The sequence below is a fragment of the Accipiter gentilis genome, unplaced genomic scaffold, assembly GCF_929443795.1.
Source record: "Accipiter gentilis unplaced genomic scaffold, bAccGen1.1, whole genome shotgun sequence".
Taxonomy (NCBI): domain Eukaryota; kingdom Metazoa; phylum Chordata; class Aves; order Accipitriformes; family Accipitridae; genus Astur; species Astur gentilis.
Genome location: NW_026060952.1, coordinates 1,475,955 through 1,501,611, shown reverse-complemented (window position 1 = coordinate 1,501,611; position 25,657 = coordinate 1,475,955). Strand labels below are relative to the sequence as shown.

General features: G+C 44.0%; 2 protein-coding genes across 2 annotated transcripts in view; one reads left to right on the top strand and one right to left on the bottom strand.

The window, feature by feature from the left end:
* The window catches only part of LOC126037140 (electroneutral sodium bicarbonate exchanger 1-like), a 176,055-nt gene that overhangs the window by 85,449 nt on the left and 64,949 nt on the right, over window positions 1-25,657 (bottom strand). The gene's annotated exons all lie outside the window — the stretch shown is intronic.
* On the top strand, window positions 20,861-22,152 carry LOC126037145 (undifferentiated embryonic cell transcription factor 1-like). The gene is made up of 2 exons (XM_049797418.1): window positions 20,861-21,342; window positions 22,084-22,152. The coding sequence occupies exons 1-2, from the start codon at window positions 20,911-20,913 to the stop codon at window positions 22,132-22,134; spliced, it is 483 nt and encodes a 160-aa protein (XP_049653375.1). The 5' UTR covers window positions 20,861-20,910; the 3' UTR covers window positions 22,135-22,152.

The following is a 25,657-nucleotide window of genomic DNA, read 5'->3' as shown; positions in this document are numbered from 1 at the left end:
CGGCTCGGCCCGGCCCGGCCCAGGCCCGGCCCCTGCCCGCCGGCCCGGCCCGGCCAAGGCCGGGCCCCTGCCCGCCGGCTCGGCCCGGCCCGGCCAAGGCCAGGCCCCTGCCCGCCGGCTCGGCCCGGCTCGGCCCGGCCCGGCCAAGGCCAGGCCCCTGCCCGCCGGCTCGGCCCGGCTCGGCCCGGCCCGGCCAAGGCCAGGCCCCTGCCCGCCGGCTCGGCCCGGCTCGGCCCGGCCCGGCCCAGGCCCGGCCCCTGCCCGCCGGCCCGGCCCGGCCAAGGCCGGGCCCCTGCCCGCCGGCTCGGCCCGGCCCGGCCCGGCCAAGGCCGGGCCCCTGCCCGCCGGCTCGGCCCGACCCGGCCAAGGCCGGGCCCCTGCCCGCCGGCTCGGCCCGACCCGGCCCGGCCCGGCCAAGACCAGGCCCCTGCCCGCCGGCTCGGCCCGGCTCGGCTCGGCCCGGCTCGGCCCGGCCCGGCCAAGGCCAGGCCCCTGCCCGCCGGCTCGGCCCGGCCCGGCCAAGGCCAGGCCCCTGCCCGCCGGCTCGGCCCGGCTCGGCCCGGCCCGGCCAAGGCCAGGCCCCTGCCCGCCGGCTCGGCCCGGCTCGGCCCGGCCCGGCCAAGGCCAGGCCCCTGCCCGCCGGCTCGGCCCGGCTCGGCCCGGCCCGGCCAAGGCCAGGCCCCTGCCCGCCGGCTCGGCCCGGCTCGGCCCGGCCAAGGCCAGGCCCCTGCCCGCCGGCTCGGCCCGGCCCGGCCCGGCGAAGGCCAGGCCCCTGCCCGCCTGCCCGGCCCCTGCCCGCCTGCCCGGCCCGGCCCGGCGAAGGCCAGGCCCCTGCCCGCCGGCCCGGCCCGGCCCAGGCCAGGCCCCTGCCCGCCGGCCCCCCTCACCCCATCCAGCCGCTCGCCCTCCCTCTCTTCCCGCCGCCTCCGCACACAGCCGCAGCCCGGCGCTGCCCGAGGAAACCCTCACCTGACAGCAGCCGCCACCTCCGCACAGCCCCGCACCCCCGGGGTGAGCTGAGCTGATGGGCTGAGCTCCAATCTCCCCAGAAACCTCTGCCCTGACACCAGAGTCTCTGTAAACAGTTTCTGACCTCTTTTGGCACGTCACAGGATAGTAACCCAAACCACAAGACCATGTCTGTCCTACTTTGCTCTGTTGCAGAAGAATCTCAGCTTGCAAAACACATCAGTTTTCCGTAACACAGATAACCAGGGTTCACACAGTCAGACTTTTCAGTCAGAAGGCCACAGAAAGAATCATAAAGAGACCGAGTATCTTTTCCTTAAACATCCTGTTTACAGACAGCTATGGTACCTCCAAGTGCTATGAAAGTTACTTTCTCTAAAACTATCTTCCATTTAGTTTTCCTTTTTTTTTTTTTTTTTTTCCTTTTCTTCCCCTGAAAACAATCTTATAGCTTAATCCTTATAGGATTTTTTTCAAGTTTTGGTTTTTTCTAACGAGTATCAACACATGAAAACTCTAAATAGTTTCAGGAAGGTCAGTATTTGCTACAGTTGCACTTGATCCAACATCCCACCTTTTTTTTCCAACAAGCAAATGAGTTCAACCAATTTTCATTCAAGAGCCATACAGGAGAAAGTACAGATTCTGCTCTGTCTGCTAACAAGCAGGCGAAGGAGCTGCTACTAATTTGAATACTATACAGGCTCTGCTGTGCCCATTTTGAACTGGGGAAGAAAAATAGCCCTTCCTGTTTCAACATTTAGGTCCACTTTTTCTCATTTGCAAAGCAGATCCGCTGCCTTGGGAGACTGACCAGAATTACTTGGAACAAACAGTCTTTTTGCCTAGGATCTGTTTGTTAGTTCAGAAAACAGTCACTACGTCCCTGTGATAATATGACACGATTTCATCACTACATTTCTGTCTCAAGGGGCCCAGCTGTATTTTATTTTCTATTAACACAGCATCTATCCAATTCCGGTCTCTGACTTAAGAGATGAGCAACATGCAATTTCTTCAATGTCTACTTATCACGTGAGGAAGTCAACAAACCTCTTTTCACAGTTACAAGCACTTTTCAAAGATGTGACAGTTCCCTCCGGTCATCAACTGACCCTGAACAAGTTGGAAAATATAAAAGGATCAATAAATGTGAGAAAGACCTTTGGTATGAGGGAACCCAGACAAACCCGTGCAGCAGCTTTCTTCCCTATTGATTGGAAGAGAATGCTGTTTGGCTGCTGCTTCTACGGATAATCCACAAATTATTTGCTATTCTTCTTAGCCAAAGGGCTAAGGCAGTGCCATCAGCAACTTCATAACATACCCTGAAACAAGAAGCAGATATTACAGCTCCAAGTCTGAGGAAACAGCATCAATGATTAAGACAGCTCTAACATGGAAGGCCTGGTAAGTGGCAGTGGTATAAGGCACTAGCAATTTATCAGGGCTCTCTTTCAAATGCTGGCATTTTCTGTGACTTGGATTTTGCCTATTATTATGAGATCATTACATCACCTATCACACAAGTGTAGCTTTGTTAACTTTGAAAGAAAAGCTGCTAGACAATATACAACACAAAGTTAGACAAGCGAGGGAAGTACACAGGGATTTCACAGGCAATCTGGAATCGGGCACCCGACTTGAATTCCTGGCTTTGAAAACCTCTCTCCAAATGACTTACCATCCTTTCACTAAGATCCAGCAGCAGTTCTCTCCTGTGCCTCATGCTCTTCTGTAGTCAGCCAAAGCCCACGGAGCTGCACTGCAAGCTTGAAGACCAGGATGCCAGCTGCGTGTCCTATTTCTGTCACCTAGTTTTTACGTACCGTTTCTTGCTAATCAAAAGGCCCAGTGATTCCTCCTCACACATCACACTTGAGTTAGTACGTCCAAGCATTATTTCTGCCGTGCTACATTTGCACGGATTAGCTGCTGAACCCTCCAGATGATGTACTGCTTTTCAAGAAGGGTGTAGTATATCTGGCGAGGGTCTACAGTAAGTCCAAGAGGGTGCTCAACCATGTACAGAAGTCTGACTTCAAAGTATAAATTGAAAAACAGCTGCTTAACCTGGAAAGGGCAATACTGAAGAGAAATAACAATGTTTAAACTCTAAAAGGTAGCTGTAAGGAAGAACTTTTGTGTGCATCCACTGCACACAGTTACACGGAATCATGGGGCTCAAATTACAACCTGAAAAACTTAGGGTATGTGGCAATCTTTGCAACAGTAGTAACAATTACAGGAAATGTTTAAGAATAAATTAGGCAAGCATTTGTCAAGAATGGTACAGAAAGTTGATCATTCACCTCTAGAATGAGAGCAACACTAGACTATCTTCAAAGGTTCTTCTTTCCCCACTGCTGTCCCTCTCCGTATTTCTACCCTCAAACACAAGCATCATCCCCAGCTCTGCACTTACAATTCTATCTGCATATGCACATGTCTAGAGATGCACATTTATTTCTTCGTTACACACAGCTGAAGGAGACTACTCATAGGTAAGCCAATTTACATAAACAGCTTCTGAAAGTTAAACACCTCGGCTTCTTGCAAAACGTCAGCCCAACAGAACACCGTCAGCCCAACAGAACACCGGGAGCGGTATGTAAATCCTTATGCCAAAATTGCGTTCTCTTAAATCTTATGAAAACCATTTCTAACATAAAGCCTGACCTGACTGGTCTATTTTCTGACACTCCCCTTCTCTGTCATCAGGTACTTATTAGATAGTAAAACAACTGACGGGGTAAACACCATAACTAGCACAATAGCTGACTTCCGTAGCAGTTGCATATCAGGTCTGAAGAAATGTGAGTTTAGTAGGTGTATAGGTAGATACACATTCAGAAATGCACAAGAACTGAAAGGAGTAATCTGTAACTGGTAGACTAAGAACACTGCAATAGCATGCAATGTAAATCAACATGCACCTATAGGGAAGGGAAGTACAGAAACATTCTTCTGGATTAAAAAAAAAAAAAAAAAAAAAATACGCAGCAATGGTAGGAAAAGGTACTTGGAACGTGCCACTTTCAGTCCACTGAAACAATGTCTGCAACAGCAGTAAGAACACTGGCAAACTACCTTCTCTGTTCCACAGGGCCTTGAGACCCATACGCATTGTCTGTTGCCACTTGCTGTTAGGAAACAAAGGCACTGCGATCAGTAGAAGCGTGTAGAACACCGAAAATGAAACTTTTGAGTATGTCACATGCAAGATCCTCATTCTCCGTACAGTCTACAAGGTTACACAATTGTAAAATACTTCGTAAGAATGAGAATCCTGACGTTTGCCTTGGATTAAAAAAGTTTTTAAATTCCGTTTCGAGGTTTTTTTCCCCAAGGGTTTTAGAAATAAAAGCGTCTTGGTAAAGTGATTTTCACACACTGCACAGACACAAGCAGTGTTTCTCCCACTGCGAGAGGAGTATCAAAATACTCTTATCTAATATGTTAGACAAGAGTGACCAAGGTCACAGGAGAATCTGTACTTTCCCACTGATTACAAGGAACGGGCCAGCTGCTTTGTGCCTCCTACGCAGCTGGAGCATGCAGTTGCCTGGTAACTTGTTCCGACCTATTGCATCTTAATCACATATACACGTAGGAATACCAAGCTGACCGCTTAGGTTTGTTACTGATTTAGGGGGAAATGTTACTGATTTATTATTGATTTGTTATTATTAGAATTAATCATATTTAATTTTAATAGGAATATAGAATTATATATTTTTATGGCATTTCATATATTTAACCAACAACCAACAGCTGCTGTGAAATCCTCTGTATAACCCTGTACCAAGGCCGGAGGAATTGGCCAAAATCATTTAGTAGGAATATTTAGGATTTAAATAACAAGTAATAAAATATATATATCTTAGTTAACAAGTTTGAGATTTAAGGTGATTTTGAGTAGATTATAACAACAGTATAGTCATAGAAATTTAGGAACATACAAGATGTGCTGTGCACAATAATAAAAGAATAAGTATTGTTTAAAATTAGTTAACCATAGAAACTTTGACTGATTTGTTAGCTTTGTAGTGTTTTGTTTTAGGAGACTGAGAGAGAGATCGTTATGGACCTTAGTTCTGTTACATGAAACCCCACTTTGGTCAACATTACAGGTAGTGGAACCAGGTGAAATCAGCCAATGAGTGTCTTAGTATAAGAATATTAATAAAGTGACGTGATTGAGGACCAATCATTGAAAAGGTTAAATTTGGGAATTAACATTGAATGTATTTTATGTAATCAAATATATGATGGCGAAAGTTGTACTGCGCAGAATCACCTAAGAGGTCAACTATCGGACAAAGTGAGGAAGACTGTGGAAGACCACCAGAGGGCTATAGAAGACCACCAGAGACCTTCAATGCGCATGCGTAAAGGACATTAACATATGCTAATAACTTCCCAGAAATTTAATGAATATGTATAACATTTTTTGGAAATCTAATGAATATGAATGAATAAGTTTAATATAAGGTGTATGATTTTGGTGTTCGGGGTGCGTGGTTCGTGAGAGGACTCACCCGCGCACCCGGCCGTCAATAAAGAAGTGTCTGCTTATCTACACTAAATTGGTGTTGATAAGTTCTTTATTCCGAGTTTTTCGGCAACAGTTTCTGGCGACCCAGGTGGGACCTCGCTGAGAGAGACCGGAGGAGTCGGGGACCTGATCGGTTCCAGCCGGCACCGAGGATTTCTCGGGGATACCCATCGATCCCCGATCCATAAGGCTCTTTGCGACGTCCCCTGGATTTTGGTAAGACACTTCTTTTCTTTTTATATTAAGGATAGTGGGTTAGAGTCCCACTAAAGTGGGTTAGAGTCCCACTAAAGTGGGTTAGAGTCCCACCGGTGGGTTAGAGTCCCACCGTATCGTCTGCCTGTCAGACGCGGCGAAAGCTGCGCAGGGTTGGACTGAAGGATCCTGAAGGAAGTGGAAGCCTAGGCGTCTGCCCATAAGACATAAGCGAAAGCTATTGCTGGGTTGGACAATTTGGGAGTGGGTTAGAGTCCCACAACTTTTGAAGATTCTGGGTTAGAGTCCCAGCTTCAAAAGCATTTGGGAGTGGGTTAGAGTCCCACAACTTTTGAGGATTCTGGGTTAGAGTCCCAGCTTCAAAAGCATTTTGGAGTTTTGGGTTTGAGTCCCAATTTTTAAGGAATCTTTAAGAATATACGTGTATTTTTGTGAAAAGGTGTGGGTGTGAGTGTTGTAAGTGTAAGACGTGTACGAACTGAGTGTGGAGTATGGAAGAATGAAGTGTGGGTTTGAGTAATTATATATCTTGTATGGTATTTGATATATAACTTGCCAGGGGATATTGGTTATGACTCTTGCCTAGGGAAGTCGGCTTTGTCCGTGCCCTAGTCGAGTAGGTGGACTCCATTACCTGGCAACAATTGTCATCAATATTTATTTGATATCTGACATTTGATATTGGTTTGGTATCGGACATTTAAAAATTGAATATTGATATTTGATATATAATAGTTATCTAGTATTGGGCATTAACATAATGGCATTGGCCAGAATATTTAAAAGTAGGAGTATGGGAAATTTGTCTACTGATGCAAAGATACCGAAAAACTCTCCGTTAGGATGTTTATTAGCACACTGGAAAGATTTTCAGGATGATTTGCGGAAAAATCAAATGATTGAATATTGTAATAATTGGTGGCCTTCATATATATTAGAAGATCAGGAAAGGTGGCCCATGAATGGAACACTGAATTATAACACTATCTTGCAATTAATGTTGTTTTGTAAAAGGGAAGGGAAACAGGATGAAATGCCATATGTGGATTTATTCTTTTATCTAAGACAGAGACGGGATTGGCAGGAAGAATGTAAGCTAACTAGTAGAGACAATTTGGTCATGGCTATAACATCTGACAATAGGAAAGAGAAGAAATGTTGTTTGGCGTGTGGCACTGGAAAAGAGTGTGTAAAGGAGAAAATTGTCCCCAGAGAAGATGAAGGGCCGGAGTTGGATATATCCCCTCCTAGGAGGGGAAGGAATTGGAATCAAGGGCATAGGGAACGGATGGAAGCAGAAAGCAGTGGAATAGAAGATCTGGGGGAGGGACCATCTGAAGTTGTAATTCATACCCCCATTTCTCGGAGGACTCGACAGCAGGCACAGACAATAGCTCCCTTGCGTCAGGGGGTTGGGAATGACGGGCCGGTGTATGTAAAAGTGCCCTTTTCGGTCACGGACTTGATGGCTTGGAAGCAGGCAGCTGGAGTATATAGGGAAGATCCTGAGAGGGTAGGTAGAGTGGTGGATACTATAATCAGAACGCAAAATCCGGATTGGAGTGATTTACAGGTGATCTTGGATAATTTGTTAGATGATACAGAAAAACAGATGGTACTAAAGACTGGCAAAGCACAGGCAGAAGTGGCTGTAGTAAGTGGAATAACAGGTGGAACTATAGAGCAGAATTTTCCGTCTGGGGATCCGCAGTGGGATCCAAATAAGGAGGAACATAGAGAAAAGTTGAGACGGTATCAGAAATGGATTTTATATGGAATTAAACATGCTATGCCTAAATCTTTGAATTGGTCTAAAATATATGAGGTGAGACAAGATAAAAACGAGTCTCCATCAGCGTTTTTGGAGAGACTGAAAGAAGCTGCCAGGAAATATACTGATTTAAAGATAGATACAGAGGCAGCCCAGATACAGCTGGCTTTGATTTTCATGGGACAATCGGCACCAGACATAAGAAAGAAACTTCAGAAATTGGAGGGAGAGGATTCAAGGAGTTTGAATAAAATGCTGGAGGCAGCATGGAAAGTATATAATAACAGGGAAAAGGAGGAAAGGAGAATCAGAGAAAATAGATTATTGGCAGTAATGATAGGTACAGCAGACAGAGGACGAGGTAGAGGAAAAGGGCGAGGTATCAGTGGACGAGAAGGATTTAGGAATTTTAGTAACCGAAGTTTTAACACCCCCTTAGGAGTCAATCAGTGTGCTTTGTGTAGGGAGGAAGGACATTGGAAAAGAGATTGTCCCAGAAATGAGCAGTGTTCGGGACAAAATATTCAAAAGGAGGTAGCCAGAATGATGGTTTTGGATGAATGAAGGGGACCGGAGGGGAACCCAGCTGAGCCTCTGGTTATAATTAAGCTGGGAGAAAAGGAAGTTAAATTCTTAGTGGATACAGGAGCGACATTTTCTGTATTAAATACTTGTAAAGGAAAAATTGGAACAAAAACAGCGAACATAGTGGGAGCAACAGGGAAAGAAGAAAACAGACCATTCTTGCAACCCCTGGATTTGAAGTTTGGAAATAAAATAATTACACATGAATTTTTGTATGTACCAGAATGCCCGATACCCTTATTAGGAAGGGATTTGTTATCCAAGTTAAATGCACAAATTGTGTTTGAGGAAGGAGAACTCTTTTTGAAAATACCTGAGTCAAAAACCGGAGAAATCCTGATGATACAAGAGAAAGTGGAAGAACAGGAAATTCCACCAGAGGTGGAATTCGCAGTAATTCCTACAGTGTGGGAAACAGATATACCTGGTAAATCAAAATTGGCAGCACCTGTAAAAATAGATTTAAAGGAAGATGCAGGAACAGTAAAAATTAAACAATATCCAATTAAGCCAGAAGTTAGACAGGAACTGAAGAAATTGATTGATAAATTCATAGAGTACAAAATCTTGGAGGAATGTGAATCGGAATATAATACTCCTATTTTACCAGTCAAAAAACCCTCAGGTGGATATAGGTTGGTGCAAGATTTGAGAGCAGTGAATCAGATAGTCAAGGATATATATCCTGTGGTAGCAAATCCTTATACGTTGCTAACAGCGTTAAAGGAGACTCATCAGTGGTTTACAGTGCTTGATTTGAAAGATGCTTTCTTTTGTATACCTTTGGAGAAAGAAAGCAGAAAGCTGTTTGCTTTTGAATGGGAGAATCCACAGACAGGGCGAAAGATGCAGTTAACGTGGACAAGATTACCCCAAGGATTTAAAAATAGCCCGACAATTTTTGGGAACCAACTAGCAAAAGAGCTTGAAATTTGGAAACAGGACAAACCAAGGCCTGAACACCTACTTTTACAATATGTGGATGACATCCTGATTGCTACGGAGGAAAGATTTACCTGCATGCAGGTAACCATTGATCTCTTAAACTTTCTGGGACTAAATGGGTACAAGGTATCCAGGAAGAAAGCTCAAATAGCACGGCAGACTGTGATATATCTGGGCTTTGAGATCTCAAAAGGGCAGCGACAATTGGGAAAAGATCGCAAAGAGACTGTTTGTAGCATACCTGAGCCGAAAAACATCCACGAACTCAGAGCATTTCTGGGAATGGCCGGGTGGTGTCGTCTCTGGATTATGAACTACGGTTTAATAGCTAAACCGTTGTATGAAGCCCTAAAGAACTCTTCCTTTGTGTGGGGTCCAAAACAGCAGAGGGCCTTTTTGGAGTTAAAACGTGCTTTAATGTCTGCACCTGCTTTAGGCCTTCCTGATTTAACCAAGGATTTTCAGTTGTTCGTCCATGAAAGACAACGCTTGGCACTTGGTGTGTTAACTCAGAAGATGGGAAGCTGGAAGCGACCGGTTGGATACTTCTCCAAACAATTGGACACAGTGAGTAAAGGATGGCCAAATTGCCTTCGAGCGGTGGCTGCAACAGTAATGCTTATACAAGAAGCTCGGAAATTGACGATGGGAAAAACTATAATAGTCTATGTCCCACATATGGTGAAAACTGTTTTGGAACAAAAGGGGGGATATTGGTTATCTCCGAGCAGGATGATGAAATACCAGGTAATACTAACTCAACAGGATGATGTAATTTTGAAAACGACTAACCTGGTAAATCCGGCAGTGTTTTTAAGTTCTATACAGGAAGAAGGACAATTGGAACATGATTGCTTGGCTGCTATTGAATATGTTTATTCCAGTCGTGAAGATTTGAAAGATGTACCACTGGAGCAACCGGACTGGGAGTTGTATACTGATGGTAGCAGCTTCATGGAACAAGGAATCCGATACGCTGGATATGCGGTAACAACAGATACCACGGTTATAGAAGCAAAAGCATTGGCAAGTAATACTTCAGCTCAAAAAGCGGAACTTATTGCTTTGATTCGAGCTTTGGAATTAAGCGAAAACAAAAAAGTGAACATTTGGACAGACTCAAAGTATGCCTTTGGGGTGGTACATGTCCATGGGGCACTGTGGAAAGAAAGAGGATTGTTGTCCTCTCAGGGATCAAATATTAAACATCAAGGTGAAATTTTAAAATTATTACAGGCAGTTCAAAAACCAGATCAGGTAGCAATCATGCACTGTAAAGCACACCAAATTGGAAACACAAAGGAAATTACTGGAAATAATTTTGCCGATAGAGCAGCAAGAAAGGTAGCCAAGGAACGAGCATGGCAAATGGCACTAATTCCCTCCAAAACAGTAACTCTTCCCAGGGAGGAACCAAGATATTCAGAAGAGGATGACAAGTTAGGCCAATTATTAAATGCTAAGAAAAATCAAGCCGGATGGTGGGTAACACCTACAGGACAGGTGGTACTTCCACCCGTTCTGATGAGAGAAATAATTCAAACGAAACATCAGGAATGTCACTGGTGAGCAGAAGCCTTAGCATCCTCCTTACAAAAACAAGTAGTATCGCTTAAAATGTTAGGAATGGTAAAAATGATAACTGCAAAATGTGAAGTATGTTTGAAAAATAATCCAGTGGTCAGGAAAAAGGTACAAATGGGTCGAATAAAATCTGGTACAGAGCCTGGAGATTACTGGCAAGTAGATTTTTCAGAATTACCTAGGCAGAATGGATATCGGTACATTCTGGTGGGGGTTGATACTTTTACAGGATGGCCAGAAGCTCTTCCCTGTCGTTCCACACAAACAAAGGAAGTAGTAAAGTGGTTACTACGAGAAATAATTCCAAGGTTTGGAGTTCCAATAGGAATTTCTTCTGACAGAGGTCCACACTTTGTTGCGGAGGTAATTCAAAATGTTAGTAAAATTCTGGGTATAGCATGGGATCTGCATACCCCATGGAGACCGCAATCCAGTGGGAAAGTGGAGAGGATGAATCAAACTCTAAAAAGGCAAATAAGTAAAATTTGTCAGGAGACTAATTTAAAATGGCCTCAAGCACTTCCATTGGCATTATTAAGAATCAGAGTACAACCAAAGAGTGGAACCTCAGTCAGTCCTTATGAATTGTTGTATGGGAAACCTTATGAGTCCCCGGAACCAAACCCAAATATGCATGTAAAAGGAAAACAAGATGTGTATAACTATTTGCTTTCCCTAGGAAAAACTTTGGCCGTGATTCGGAGGATTGTAGTGTGGAATAGACCATTATCCTTGGAAGCTCCGGTCCATGACTTCCAACCAGGAGATTATGTCTACGTGAAAACGTGGGCTTCTGAACCCTTGCAAGGACGTTGGAAAGGACCTTTCCAGGTACTGTTAACCACCTTCACGGCGATTAAGATTGCCGAATCAGAGGCTTGGATACACTACACTCGAGTGAAGAAAGCACCTGCTACATGGAAGATCATCAGCCGTAACCAGAAGACTTTGAAACTGACTCTAAAACATGTCTAATTTTTTATATCAGTTTGTGATTGTTCTATTCATAGTAGTTTGGCAGATGGTGTTGGTGGAAACCTGGACGGAACTGATGAATAGGAACAAGAGACAAGTAGAAACAGAGCAATTGATTGGCATTCCAGAAAAATCGGTTGAGGAAAATTTGATGTTAGGATTGATTAAAGGATTTGCCCATTTACAAAATGTTACTCAGATCACTGCTTGTTTACCAATACCAAGAGCAGTAGGGGAAACTATCCCTTGGGGAATTTTAACCATGAATTTAACCATCCTGGAACACAAAAACGAAACCACTCACTGTAAACAAGTGCCAGTGACACAATGGTTTGAGCAGGTAAAGGTTATCAGAAAACAATGGAAATGGATGGGCAGGGAAGTAGATTGTCTGAAATTATTGAATCATCAATTCACCCCGGCCTCCCCTTTAGGAGATATGTTTGCTATGGGTAGTCCTATGGGATGGTGCTCGTATGATGTACAAGTCAAAACTAACGAAAGTCGGAGTATTATGGAATGGAAATGTAATGAGACTAATCAGACCATCCCAGGAAACCCAGTTAGCTGGGATTCGATATGGTCTATGGCCATAATGTTTCAATTTCAGTATATGGCCAAAACTTCTTGGTGTATTACTTGGGATGGATTAGTTGTTACAGCCTGGCCATCTATAAATGACAGAACGAGTTCACTGCGGATAAAAGAGAAAATGGTATCTTGGTGGAAATGTGAAAAGGTTTATGATTGTAGTACTACAGACCCAGCAATAGAAAGAATTCCCCCTTTGGCTGCGGCCTTGAAATATGGCTGCTTGTGTAGAGGACTTAAAAATGATCTCAAACTAACTGAAACATTCTTACCTAAAAGGGGAACCTTTCTTAGTTGTAGAAAAATTACCATTCAGAGTCCAGGACATTTAGTTTGGGCACTAAGTGATGGAACCTGGACAACTCAATTATCACTGGATGGTACAGTAAAGCAAATTAGCTTAGGCATGCCAACATTGTGTCCGATTTGGAAGAAATCACCATTCAAAGGGCCTTTGGAGAATTTAAGGTTAAAACGGACCAAGAGGTCTGAAACAGGTGACGATATATGGAATGAACCATCAACAGGAGTAAAAATTGGCTGGGCTCTTGAATCTCTTTTGAACCCCATAGCTTCATACAGAAATAGAGAATGGCTTTATCATCTAACAGGCCAGGTAGAAAAATTGGCGAACATTACGAAGAAAGGGTTTAAGGAATTAAATATCCAACTGCAGGCAACTTCCAGGATGACTCTTCAAAATAGAATGGCCCTAGACCTACTTTTACTTAAAGAACATGGAGTGTGTGGATACCTTAAGGATAGATTAGACCATTGTTGTATTCATATTCCTAATGTTACTCAAGACGTAGAACATGATCTGGAGCTATTGAGCAAAGTTGAGAAAGAAACCGAGGCCATTCGAGAGGATATGTCGGAAGATTGGCTGGGAAAAATCTTTAGCGGGTTAGGATGGAATCTGAGTTCTTGGTTAAAATCTATAATTAAAACTCTGTTTCTGTTGTTAATTATTTTTATGATGATCATGCTGACGTATGGTTGTCTAAAGAGACAACTTACAAACAGAATTGCAGTCAATCGCATGATCATGAGAGAGGTTCCAATTGTTCTACCAGAGTACAGTCCACCACCACAATATGCTGAAACAAATAACGATTTGTTAAGTACTAGTAGAGAAATGTTATGTAGATAATGTGAAAGTATTGAAATAATTTTCAACACTTTCAAAGGGGGGAAATGTTACTGATTTAGGGGGAAATGTTACTGATTTATTATTGATTTGTTATTATTAGAATTAATCATATTTAATTTTAATAGGAATATAGAATTATATATTTTTATGGCATTTCATATATTTAACCAACAACCAACAGCTGCTGTGAAATCCTCTGTATAACCCTGTACCAAGGCCGGAGGAATTGGCCAAAATCATTTAGTAGGAATATTTAGGATTTAAATAACAAGTAATAAAATATATATATCTTAGTTAACAAGTTTGAGATTTAAGGTGATTTTGAGTAGATTATAACAACAGTATAGTCATAGAAATTTAGGAACATACAAGATGTGCTGTGCACAATAATAAAAGAATAAGTATTGTTTAAAATTAGTTAACCATAGAAACTTTGACTGATTTGTTAGCTTTGTAGTGTTTTGTTTTAGGAGACTGAGAGAGAGATCGTTATGGACCTTAGTTCTGTTACATGAAACCCCACTTTGGTCAACATTACAGGTAGTGGAACCAGGTGAAATCAGCCAATGAGTGTCTTAGTATAAGAATATTAATAAAGTGACGTGATTGAGGACCAATCATTGAAAAGGTTAAATTTGGGAATTAACATTGAATGTATTTTATGTAATCAAATATATGATGGCGAAAGTTGTACTGCGCAGAATCACCTAAGAGGTCAACTATCGGACAAAGTGAGGAAGACTGTGGAAGACCACCAGAGGGCTATAGAAGACCACCAGAGACCTTCAATGCGCATGCGTAAAGGACATTAACATATGCTAATAACTTCCCAGAAATTTAATGAATATGTATAACATTTTTTGGAAATCTAATGAATATGAATGAATAAGTTTAATATAAGGTGTATGATTTTGGTGTTCGGGGTGCGTGGTTCGTGAGAGGACTCACCCGCGCACCCGGCCGTCAATAAAGAAGTGTCTGCTTATCTACACTAAATTGGTGTTGATAAGTTCTTTATTCCGAGTTTTTCGGCAACAGGTTTATCAGCCAAAACAGTTTACAGCAACACAATAGTTTAGAGCAATTCAGGAAGTTTAACACTGAATTTAGGTATGTGCTTATATGGTTTGATGAACAGAGCTTCTATAAATGAAAGGGAAACAACAGAAGTTATTTATATGTGATTTCAGAACATACAAAAGGTATAGTCTACAAACCAAGTATCAAGTACTAGCAATATTTACCTGTTCAAAGGGCATCATGTAATGTCTCAGACTCAACAAGCATAAACTGACAGACTGTTATGATTTGAAAATTTTAAAAAAGTTCCAATAGTGTGCCCAAAATGGAGGTGTTTCAGTGTTCAGGCTAGACTCCTTGTCTCCAGTAAATACACATCTTAATTCTAACACAGGATAAAAACCGATTTATAAATGTCCTCTTGTAAAAATGAAACCGTTCCAATCACCCTGTTCACTCCTATTTAAGATATTAAATAGGGCAAATCAGAAGTAACTTGAACCAATCCCTCCCACCCAGCTATAAACCAGGACCATACACAGCCCTTGCAGACTACACAAGATCCTGTCTCATTCCAGCCACATCATTAGCATAAGCTGTGCAAACCCATGCAAATCAACAGGTTTTTCAGGCATAAAAGCAGACTCCAACAGCAGTTAAGCCACTTCTTACAACTGACAATGTCATACTTCCATCCCTGATCATAGCACAAGAACAAAAGAGAATGGGTCTTAATTGTCCTTCATGAACTTGAGGGGCTGCAAGAAACCAGTGAAGTTACAAGCCTGGATTCTGTAATGTCGCTATCAGCATAATTTCCAGATCAAAGATCCGGCCTCCTGTTAAGATCATCAAACATAATTTTGAGTTTGGAGGACAGGTCATCACAACACTATGTTAGGTAGAGTATAAAACCTTATCATCAGATTCTCAGCTAGTTTAAGTCAATGTATTCTGTGTGTTCCGCTGAAGTCAATGAAACTAAACACACTATCACAGGAAAGAGGTATTTCAGCATGCCTCAGACCTGGAAAACTATCTTGAAAAATGCCCATAACTTTTAACACAAATTCTCTGCACTTCCCACGATCTCTCAACAGCGAGCAGTAGTAAGACCCTAACAGTTACTTGCAACCTATTTCTTGCATAGCATTCATTTTTATTTTAATTTTAAAAGGGGCAACTAATACATAAGATTTTTGCAGCTACTCACAAAAATCAATAAGCAAAGACATTTGTTCCAAGATTTAAATTACTTGTATAATTTAAAAAACTATCAAAGCTCTGAAAAGTAAAAAAGATACATTTACCTACTAATGTAGGAAACTACAGACAAACTTCATGAAATGACCAAAGGTGCAGAGGATAGGCTAATAGGCTAAGGTAGAAAAACAACAACAACAAAAAAAAACCCAGGAGTTCTACAGAAAAATGAGTGAGCAGCCCACAGCACTGGCAGACAACAGATTTTTTTATACCCACTTCCTCCACCCCTTCTTCCTATTCCCTCCCCCCCCCCTTTTTTTTTTTTAAGGTAAATAATTATTCTATTGTGAAACATATTGTCAGTGATGCAGTTGAAGCCAAAAGTTTACATGAGTTCAGGAGAGGATTAACCGAATTCTAAGACATGTGCCAACACAACTGCTATAGAAAGCATCTGCATCACGGTGAAATGCAAACAGCTACTCTGATAACGACACATTATTATTCACTAAATTTGCCTTTGCCTTTTACCCTGTTGTATAGTTACTAATGTTGAAAAGAGTCACTGCTGTGCAAGAAACTAAAACTTACAGCGCTTCATGCTGGGAGAGAACTGTGGCCCGTCAGCTCGTGGCTGTGAAGCCTTACAACTTAACACGTTGCAGTTGCACACCAACAAGTTCTGAGGTGGACTGCTGACTGTATTCAATAGTCACAGCTTAGGTAGGAGGATATGATAAACCTTACTTATTTGCCTTTAACCGATGCTCCAAATATGTTAAAGTCGTTCTTAAAGCAGGTTACTGGTTTGATTACCCTTCATACAAAATCCTCCTTCAAATGGAGGTTTCTCTTCTCTTCTTTTCAGATTTAAGGCATGAACAGAAACCACACCTGCATCATCACTGAAATCAGTGCCTATTTTTCAATCAACTTTAGCAGCATCAGAATTCGTCCTCAAGTACCGTTCATAAAGCAAATGCTTCATTCTTCAAAACTTTTTTTAGCAAAGGTTAGTAATGCTGTACCACAGACTCTCACGCCCAGTCACACATGTTCTTCCCGAGACTGTTACGCAGCTTAGTATTTTAAAAATCACCATCCTAACTGCATACCTGATACTACTGGTTCTCCCCTTTTTAAAGTCTGATGTTAAGGAAAAGCTGCAAGTCCTACAAAACCAGGCAGACTTGCTTGTTCATGCCAAAGAGAAAAAGGTTAAGCATTATTAAAAAATAAGACTATTGCCTACCTTTAAGTATCCATAAAGCTATCAACATGAACCGTATGGTGGCTTGTTAGCACCAATACTTGTACACGGGCATGCAAAATGTCCTTCAGTTAAATTCCAAACTCTATGAAGTAATTGGTGGGCAATTCCCCAAGGATAAAACGTCTATCAAAAGCCAACAGTAAGCCAGAAATCTCTTTCCGTTTCATAGGGTAAAAAAAAAAAATAAATACAGTGAATCCTGAAAAAAGAAATCGATATTAGACAGGGAACACCTATATAGTTATAGGGCAAGTAATAAAACATTTAGTGTTTTGATTTTTTTCTTTTTATTTATGTCATCACAATAGTTAGACAAACATGGAAACATTTGCAACAGCAATACTTGGGTCACTTTAAAATCTTGGTAACACTGAAATACAGGGCAGCGAAAGCTAATGATGTGGGGAGGGGACTTTAGGTCTTATTATTTTCAGACACATTCACACACACACATATATCTATACACACACGCGCACTCCACAACTCCAAAGAGCTATCTTAACTATGTCTGCCAGTAAACGGAAGTAGTAGGCAGAAAGGAACCATATCCATACTAAGACAGTTAGCTGTGTCGTAAAACTGAAGATCACTGCAACCAGTGCCATCTTAAAGAAGAAGAAAAAAAACAAAAAAAAACCAACACCAAAAAACCTGAAAGGAACCATCGCTGTGCATGTCATAAGCATGAAGTTATTTTAACCTGGTGACTACTCTGCTCTATACTTTAAGCATCGTGAAGTTTTTATGTGTTTTTAAGGTCTAAGGTTACTATTTTAAATGACCTACTTGTAGTGGCAGCCCAAGTAGCATTCTGGAGAACACCACAGTGCCCCCAACTTCTACAGGTCAGTGCAGTCTGATCAAGCACTACATTTCTAGGGGAGGAAAACAAAAAACCACTACCGCTCATTTATTCAATTGAAAAGCTTATTACCTGCACCTTCCAAAGCAACAGGCTACAGGAACACTGAATGCAAAGTAAACCAGACCCATCTGGAATAATCTGACCTCTCAGCTCCAAGTTACACATCTTTCATTTCGTATTTTAAGGGATTAACAGCATTTGGATGCACAGAAACTGTCTTTACAGTGATGTCTGCAGACCTCCGAGTCACAAGTTAAAAATGTCTTCCTAAATTATAACAGTATTAGCACTTCCTCTGAAAGGAGTGAAAAAAACACAACCAGGGAAGGAGGAAAGTGACACACCACCAAGGTTTTTTTTCCCAGAGATAACAAAATCCTGAGAGAACAAGATGCTTGTGCTATCAGAATAAAAATCCCCAAAGAAACAAAAGAGTTTACCTTTCCCTTGGAAAAGTTACTTTTGAGTCAAGATCTGCTCTTTTTCTCTCCCAAGCATGAAATCTCTCTTCAGCTTAAGACTCTCTTCTACTGCAGTAGAAATTTAGTGCACATGCTGGAACCTGGACAGAATCTTATTTAAAAAAACAAACAATACAATAGTACTACAGTGGCTAGAAATCTTTTACATATTCTGATGAAAAGACTCAACTTATTTCTAGGAAATAAAGTGTTTGGGGCCAAAGCCAACGCATGATGTTCATGTAAGGTTAAATTTTTATTAATTTTTTTCTTTTTTTAAATTGATATATTGAAAAAAGCTGGAGAAGGAAGCAGGGACAGAAATGAAAAACCATTCAGGGAGTCAGTGGTATAGACTGTCAGCACGCAACCTAAATATTGTAATTGCAGATCACATAGTCAGAACAAGCCAGTCAAAAGTAGCACACTCCCTGGGAGAGGGGCGGGAGTCTCTTCCCCCTTGTCTTTCAAGCCAAGACCCAACTAGCAGAAGGCAGCTTTTCTGTCAGATAAAGCAAGGCAAAAGGATCATGTACAGCAACTTCCTTGCAGCCTCTTGCTCCTGAGCACCCTTCTTCACCTCTTTCTCTCTTTCTTCTGGTGATGGGAAGGCAAAGCATGTTCTGCTCCTGTGAGCCCATACTGCTTGTCCCTATAGTCACAGCAGGCACCTGTGATTCCTCTCCGAAGACATTTACGCATAGAAATCAGTTGAGTGGTGTGTTACGGAAGCATAAGCTGCAGTGGACGTGATTCTGAATCAGTTATTGTTTTGCCCATCATGACAAAATAAAACCGGCAATTTCTTACTTCATAGAAATCCTCCTAAAGTAGTAGTTGCCCCCAATCGCTGTCAAGTTTTTGTATCACAGGAGAACAAATGCAGCCAAAAGAACATCTTCTCTAAAATGACCACTCCGAACTGCACAAGCAGGCAGGCACAGGCAGCTCCCGATTTAATTAAGCGTATGTACACAGCACCACTTAGTGGTGCAAGCGGAGTCACCGCTGATAGGAATGAGAAGCTTGAACACCAACCTTCCCTCCCCGGCCCCCTGGACACTGCAGCCTGATCTTGACAAATTGACCGCCTGGATAAAGCAAGCTATCTGGCAACTAAAAAGATCCATTGTACTTTTCTGCTCAGTACACCTAAAGATACAGATTCACCCTCGAAATCTCGGCCAATTTCTTGAATACCACCAACACTCAGAACAGGTTTCAAATGGCAACGTGGCAGGACAAAGTAATAAATACTTATCCTTAAGTCTGCTAACTTTCTAAACCTTTGCCTAGACCTTAAGGAAATGTAAAAACAAACAAACTACTGCAAAGTTCAATACGCAAGCCACGCAAAGTTAAGGCTATCAAGTAGGAACCTGATTACGAGTATAAATCATGCAATAGCTACTCTATGACATGGATGTCCTGAACAGATCATCCTCTACAGTGTAAGTCCAAGGTACAAACCCATCAGCACCTCCTTCCCTCTCTGTATCGCTGTGGTTACCTGCTCTGTGCCCAGAGCCAAAAAGAATCCCGACGTTGGAGTTACTGTTCCTTTTATGCCCAGCCCCATACTTCTTTCCTGACGGAGAGGTGACGCACCTGATTTGAGGTGGAGTGCAGACAACCTTCTCATCTAGTGCTGGGCAGTTTATTTGTCCCACAAACAAACCCCAGGAAAGAGAATGCACGGTTGGACGGGTGCACTTGAGATTTTGACCACGCGGTAGCACCGTTAACTGCTGAAAGAGCAGGACTCTCTGCCGTTCTGTGTCCATGTCACGACTGCCCTCACGTCCCCAGTCTGCACCCAGCTCCTCCAGGGTGTGCAGAGGGGCTTCCAGCCCTGGCTCAGCAGGCGTCCACATAAGATCCCCCAGCCAAGAGGGGGGTGTATGCTCACCTGCCACATCGATACCGTGGGTACATTAAAAGCCACCCCCCAACTCTTTCCCCAGGAGTGATTGGGGGAGGCTCTTCAGTCATCTGGCTGTAAACCCCCTCCCCCTCAGGGAGACCAACATCCAGGCATGCCTTGCTCTAACTCCCCAAATCCACTGCCCTCCGAGGAATAAAAGGCGTCTGGGCCACTCCCCCGGCTCTAATCTGCAGATATGCCTGGCTTCCCAGAAGTAGGCTGAGAAAGCCAGCATTAAGGCACTCCTTCCCACGCCCAGATCCACAAAATCCTCAGAGAAAAGAAGAAAAATAGCCACTTCACTGCAGCAGGAAGTAAATAAACTTGGGGGACACAGGAGGCCAGTTCTCCCGGGGTCAATGGAAGGGAGGGCTAGATGCAACGTATCTGAGGTTTTTCCATGTGCACAGCTGAAACAGCCATGTCTCAAGCAGGGATACGTCCCATTTACGGCAGTTCCTCCCCACTTCTCATCCCCAAAAGACAAACTCGGGCCTCTGCCTTCTCCGTGTGTAGCTCCCCACTCCCTTCAGCATGGAGCTGCGAGGCTCTGGGTTTGTGGAGAACCACAGGTGGGAAACCGAGGCTACTAATGGTGACCACAGAGAACAGACCAGCTCGGAGGGGGCGAGGAGGGCTGATGCACAATTTCTACGTTTGAATTTGTTGGGAACTTGGTGGGAGTCACAGGCTTGCAAGCCACAACCCCAGCTATCCAGGACATGGGCTTCCCAAGATCACAAACCTCCGGGGACGGGGACGGCGCCTGCGCCGGCGAGCGAACGCCGGGCTGCCCCAACGCGAAGCACGGCGCATGCGCCCAGGAGGCGCGTCCGCACGGCTGGTCGGGGAGCGGGCGCAGCGGGAAGCCCGCGGAAAACCACGCGAAACCGGCAACGCTCCCGAGTCTGACCTGGTCGGACTCCGGGGGCCGCGAGGACTACACCGCGCCCGAGAGCCGCGCTGCTGCCCGGCCGCCGAGTCCGCGAAAAACTACAGCTCCCGGCATGCCCCGGGAGGCAGCCTGCCCTGCTGCCTGACCCCGAGGGGACGCCGCTTCCGTTCCCCCCCACCTCCCCACGCCGGCGCAGCGGCAGTTCCCGCCGAGCCCCCAGCGCCGCTCCGGGTAGCTCCGGCACGGCGCGGCCCCGCTGCCGCTCCGTGCGTGCAACACGGACCCCGCCGTCCTCCTCGGGGCTTTCCCCGGGACCCGCCGGCCGACTGCGCAGCCCCGCCACGGGGCCCGGTGAGCCCCCACCCCCGCGCGCCCGTTCTCTCAGCCGCCCTGTCAGCGCCCCACCCCTCACCCCCGCGCGCCCGTTCTCTCAGCCGCCCTGTCAGCGCCCCCCCCCCCGCGCGCACGTTCTCTCAGCCGCCCTGTCAGCGCCCCCCCCCCCCATCCCCGCGCGCCCGTTCTCTCAGCCGCCCTGTCAGCGCCCCACCCCTCACGCCCGCGCGCCCGTTCTCTCAGCCGCCCTGTCAGCGCCCCCCCCCCCCACCCCCGCGCGCACGTTCTCTCAGCCGCCCTGTGAGCCCCCAGGGCTCCCCCCCGGCCTCGGCACAGGCGGCCCCCACCTCCCCCGGGCCACCCCCGCCTCCGACGTTCGCGCTCCGAGGGGTGCCCGGCCCCGCTCACCTTCTCCCTCGGGGCAGCCGCAGCCCGGTCACTGCTCAGCTCCGCTCCTGCCTGGGCTCCCGGCAGCCCCTCCCCTTGCCAGGGAGGGGGCGTCGCCATCAGCCTCTCACTGCCCGCACCTGCGGCTCCTCCAGCCCCGGCCCGCAGCTGTGGTACCGAAACCCGGAACCAAACCCCTCACCACCAAGGTGAAGTGAAGCAGCAGGCACTGCCTTGACTGAGTGACAGATGTCAAGAGTCATCTGATGTGGAAGAGGTGTTAACTGGGGTCAAAATACAGATTTTAATACCCATCTTATTTTAGTTCTAAGACTTGGCGATTGCCAGGTATCATCTTTTCGATTTCCCCAGGTCCACCCGCGAGCGAGGCCACAAGGGAGATTTCTTCCAGAGAGAGGATAGAGTTATTAAGTCTCAAGACCACGATTTGCTTTTCTCCTTCATGAAGAGGTGAGTGGGTCATATAGCATCACTAGTCACCCAAGCAGTTAAGCCTGAACTTTTCACCTGTCCTTTAATGCTGTCAACTCCAAGCTAAATTTTTCCCGTTATTAAGAGGGGACCAAAGATCATGTGAAGTATTATTATCCTTTCTACAAATACACCCCCATCTTGGAGCTTTAGCTACTAGAGAAGGTCTTGGGAGTTGGGGGTCAGAGGAGCTAGCTGCAAGTACAAACTTTCATACAGCTCTGTTTAGGATGTGTGATGTTTCTCTGGTTGTCTAAACCGGTCTAAATTTCCACAGGTGGTCCCAACTCTGGGTGGCTCTAACAAGGATCCTGGAACTCCAGTAAGTTCTAAACATCGTTTTATATTTTAAACATGATCCCAAGTTCCTTTTTGCACTTGTCTCTACGGTTTTGGCAGCTGACAGCCCCGAGGGGTGCTTGTACAAGTTTCTCCCGAAGGGCGAGTAAATTAATTCTTTTGTCCGTGAGGTGGATGGTTTGGTAACGTTATAATTCACAATGCTATAATTCCTTCTTTCAAATTTAAAAAAAATAATTGCCTTTTAAATCCATCCAATTTAATCTGCTAAAATGATTCTCGTTGTTCTACCTCTTTTCTCAAGTTTTGGTTAAATTCAATGTCAGTATTCTCCACGGAACTAGATTTTCATCTGACTTTGGAATCGGAAAGGCAGGCTGTTACCGAGGTTAAATTCTGTGTCTTTACAAAACTTTGAATCAGTTACAAAACTAGATTATTTTTTTTAATTCAAATTACAAAACCGGTTAATATCAAGATGAATAGTTCAAACAATAATTGTTTCATTTTGTTTATCTCATGTTTAGAACCCCTCAAAAAAAACACATACACCCTCTAAACACACAAAAAGATTATTGCCCTCGACAATATTCCTAATAGCAACCCCAACATTATAAACTTTACACAACTGTTTTCCCAAATAGATAACGTGAAACTTACTTATAGATTTTCCGTTTTAAAGGGACAGTTTCTTTAGACTTCCAGTTTCTTGTTGGGTGCTTTCTTTATTCTCGAATAATGAAGCCAAGGTTCTTCTCCCAGACCTTTACTGCTACAAGTGTTGTTAAAATGACTCGATACGGTCCTTTCCACTTCTCGGTGATTTTATATATATTCAGTCTCCTGGTCGGAAGGGATGCGCTGCTACGTCCAGTTCTAAGGGTCCAGCTGTGGAGACATACTGACAAAGTTCTTGAAAAGAATTGCTTAAAGAAATCATAACACCTTTTAAAAACATATCTCCAAAGGCACTCAAGATACTCAGAACACAGGACTCTTGATATGGTCTTTCATACAACATTTCCTAAAGACTTGACTTTTCTTTCTCTTCTGGCTATACTCCGATTCTTAATAGAGCCACGGGTAACGCTTTAACCCATGTGAGGAGGGAGGTTTCCTGACAAATTTTACTCGACAGTTGCTTAAGGATATAGTTCATTCTCTCTCTCTCTCTCTCTCTGCCCACACGCTTGCTTGTGGTCTATGTGGGGTGTGATAGTCTCAATCCATAGATAATACTTGGCTCAACTTGTCTCATAATCTTTGCTATAAAATGAGGGCCATTGTCAGATGACATTCTTACAGGCACCCCATATTTTGGTATTATCTCTTTGAGAAAGACTTTGACTACTTCCCTTGCTTTGTTGGTGCGACAAGGGAAAGCCTTGGGCCACCCAGTAAAGATATCAACTAAAACTAGGATATATCCTTATTTTCAAGGCAATTCTATAAAATCAATTTGTTAATATTCTTCTAAAAAATTTCCTTATTTAATAATCCCAAAGATGATCTTATTACTGGTTCGGGGATAATTTTACATATACATTTCACATCCACTTATAATTGTTTAAACAATCTTTGTCATATTTCGCTTTCTGTTTCCCAGTATACTCTGTGATGTTCAATGGGGCATTTTCTCTTATTATTGTGGGTGGGACTATTATTCGACCTGTCGGTGTTACAGCCTATCCTGTTTCATTTTGTTAGCCTGCAATCTAATAATTAATTCTTCATCTTTTTCATTATAATTTGGAGTTTCTTTAGGCAATTTTATACCTTTCTCTGGAACTAGTGCTAGGATGCCTTTTTCTGCAGCCTCTTCAGCAGCTTTATCAGCCAGTCGGTTACCTGCGTTAGGACCGGTCTTACCTAACGGATGTGCTTTACAGTGCATCATCGTGACTGCTGTTGGTTTTTGAATGCTTTCTAACAATTTCAGTATTTGTTCTGCGTGCTGAACGGCGGTTCCTGGTGCAGATAACAGTCCTCTTTCTCCCCGTATCGCTCCATGTGCACGTACCACTCCAAAAGCATACTTTGAGTCTGTCCAAGTGTTGACTCGCTTTCCTTGACTTAGTTCCAGAGCTCAAGTAAGAGCTATCAATTCAGCCTTTTGGGCAGAGATCATCGAAGGCAAAGTTGGCAACGCAAGTACCTCCTCAGTAGTTATTGTCTATCTCGATAAAACGTTTTCCTTCACAGATGGAACCGCTTCCGTCGGCATATAGTTCCCAATCTGTTTCTTCTAGTGGCACATCTCAGAGATCCAGTCAGCTGGAGTAAACTCTTTCGATTGCCTGCAAGCAGTCACGTTCCAGTTCTCCTTTAACTCGGTCAGTTGTTGAAAACGCAACAGGGTTAACGGCGGTAGTAGTTTTTAGGTAAACATCATCTTGTTCCAGCAACAACACCACTTGGTATTTCAGCATTCTGCTAGGGGATAACCAGTGCCCCCCTTTCCGTTTTAGCACAACAGTTATCATATGGGAAACGTACAGTAATCCTTTCTCCTCAGGCGAACTTACGAGCTTCCTGGATCAGTAGCACAGTTGCAGCGACGGCTCTCGGACGACCAGAGCATCCCAGACTCACGTTATCCAATCGCTTCGAGAAGTAGGCCACAGCTCGCCCACTTGGCCCTAAATATTGGGCCAGGATACCCAGAGCTCTACCTCTTCTTTCACGAGCAGAAAGTTCAAGTGTCTCTTGTGAGATCTGGCAGACGCTAGGGCTGGCACCCCTATTACAGCCTGTTTCAATTCTTGGAAGGTAGCTTTCTCGGCATCGGTCCAATCCGTCGTTTGAGGTTTTGAGCTGCTCCTATAAAGGTCAGGCCAGCAAGCCACAATTTATAATCTACAGGTGACACCACTCGACCATTCCCGGAAATGCTTGTCATTCATTTTTTTAGTCTTAGGTTCAGGGAGACGACACATTGCCTCTTTTCTCTCAGTTCCCAATTGTCTCTGTCCTTTTAGGATTTTAAAACTCAAATTTAAGTTTCTTCTTTCTGGGTTATTTGGGTTTTTTTCTTTTGACACTCGATATCTACTGATTCCCAAAAAGTTCAAAAAGTTAAGAGTTAACTTTGTGCATTGTTCTTCCGTCTCAGCTACCATTAACAGATCGTCCATATATTTCAGCAAGATTTCTT

What these genes read in the sequence shown, in the direction of transcription:
- LOC126037145 (XM_049797418.1), top strand. Translation starts at nt 20,911, where the DNA reads ATGCGCCCAGGAGGCGCGTCCGCACGGCTGGTCGGGGAGCGGGCGCAG. An exon ending in CAGCCCCGCCACGGGGCCCG is followed by an intron (nt 21,343 to 22,083) that starts GTGAGCCCCCAC and finishes CGATTTCCCCAG; the next exon opens with GTCCACCCGCGAGCGAGGCC.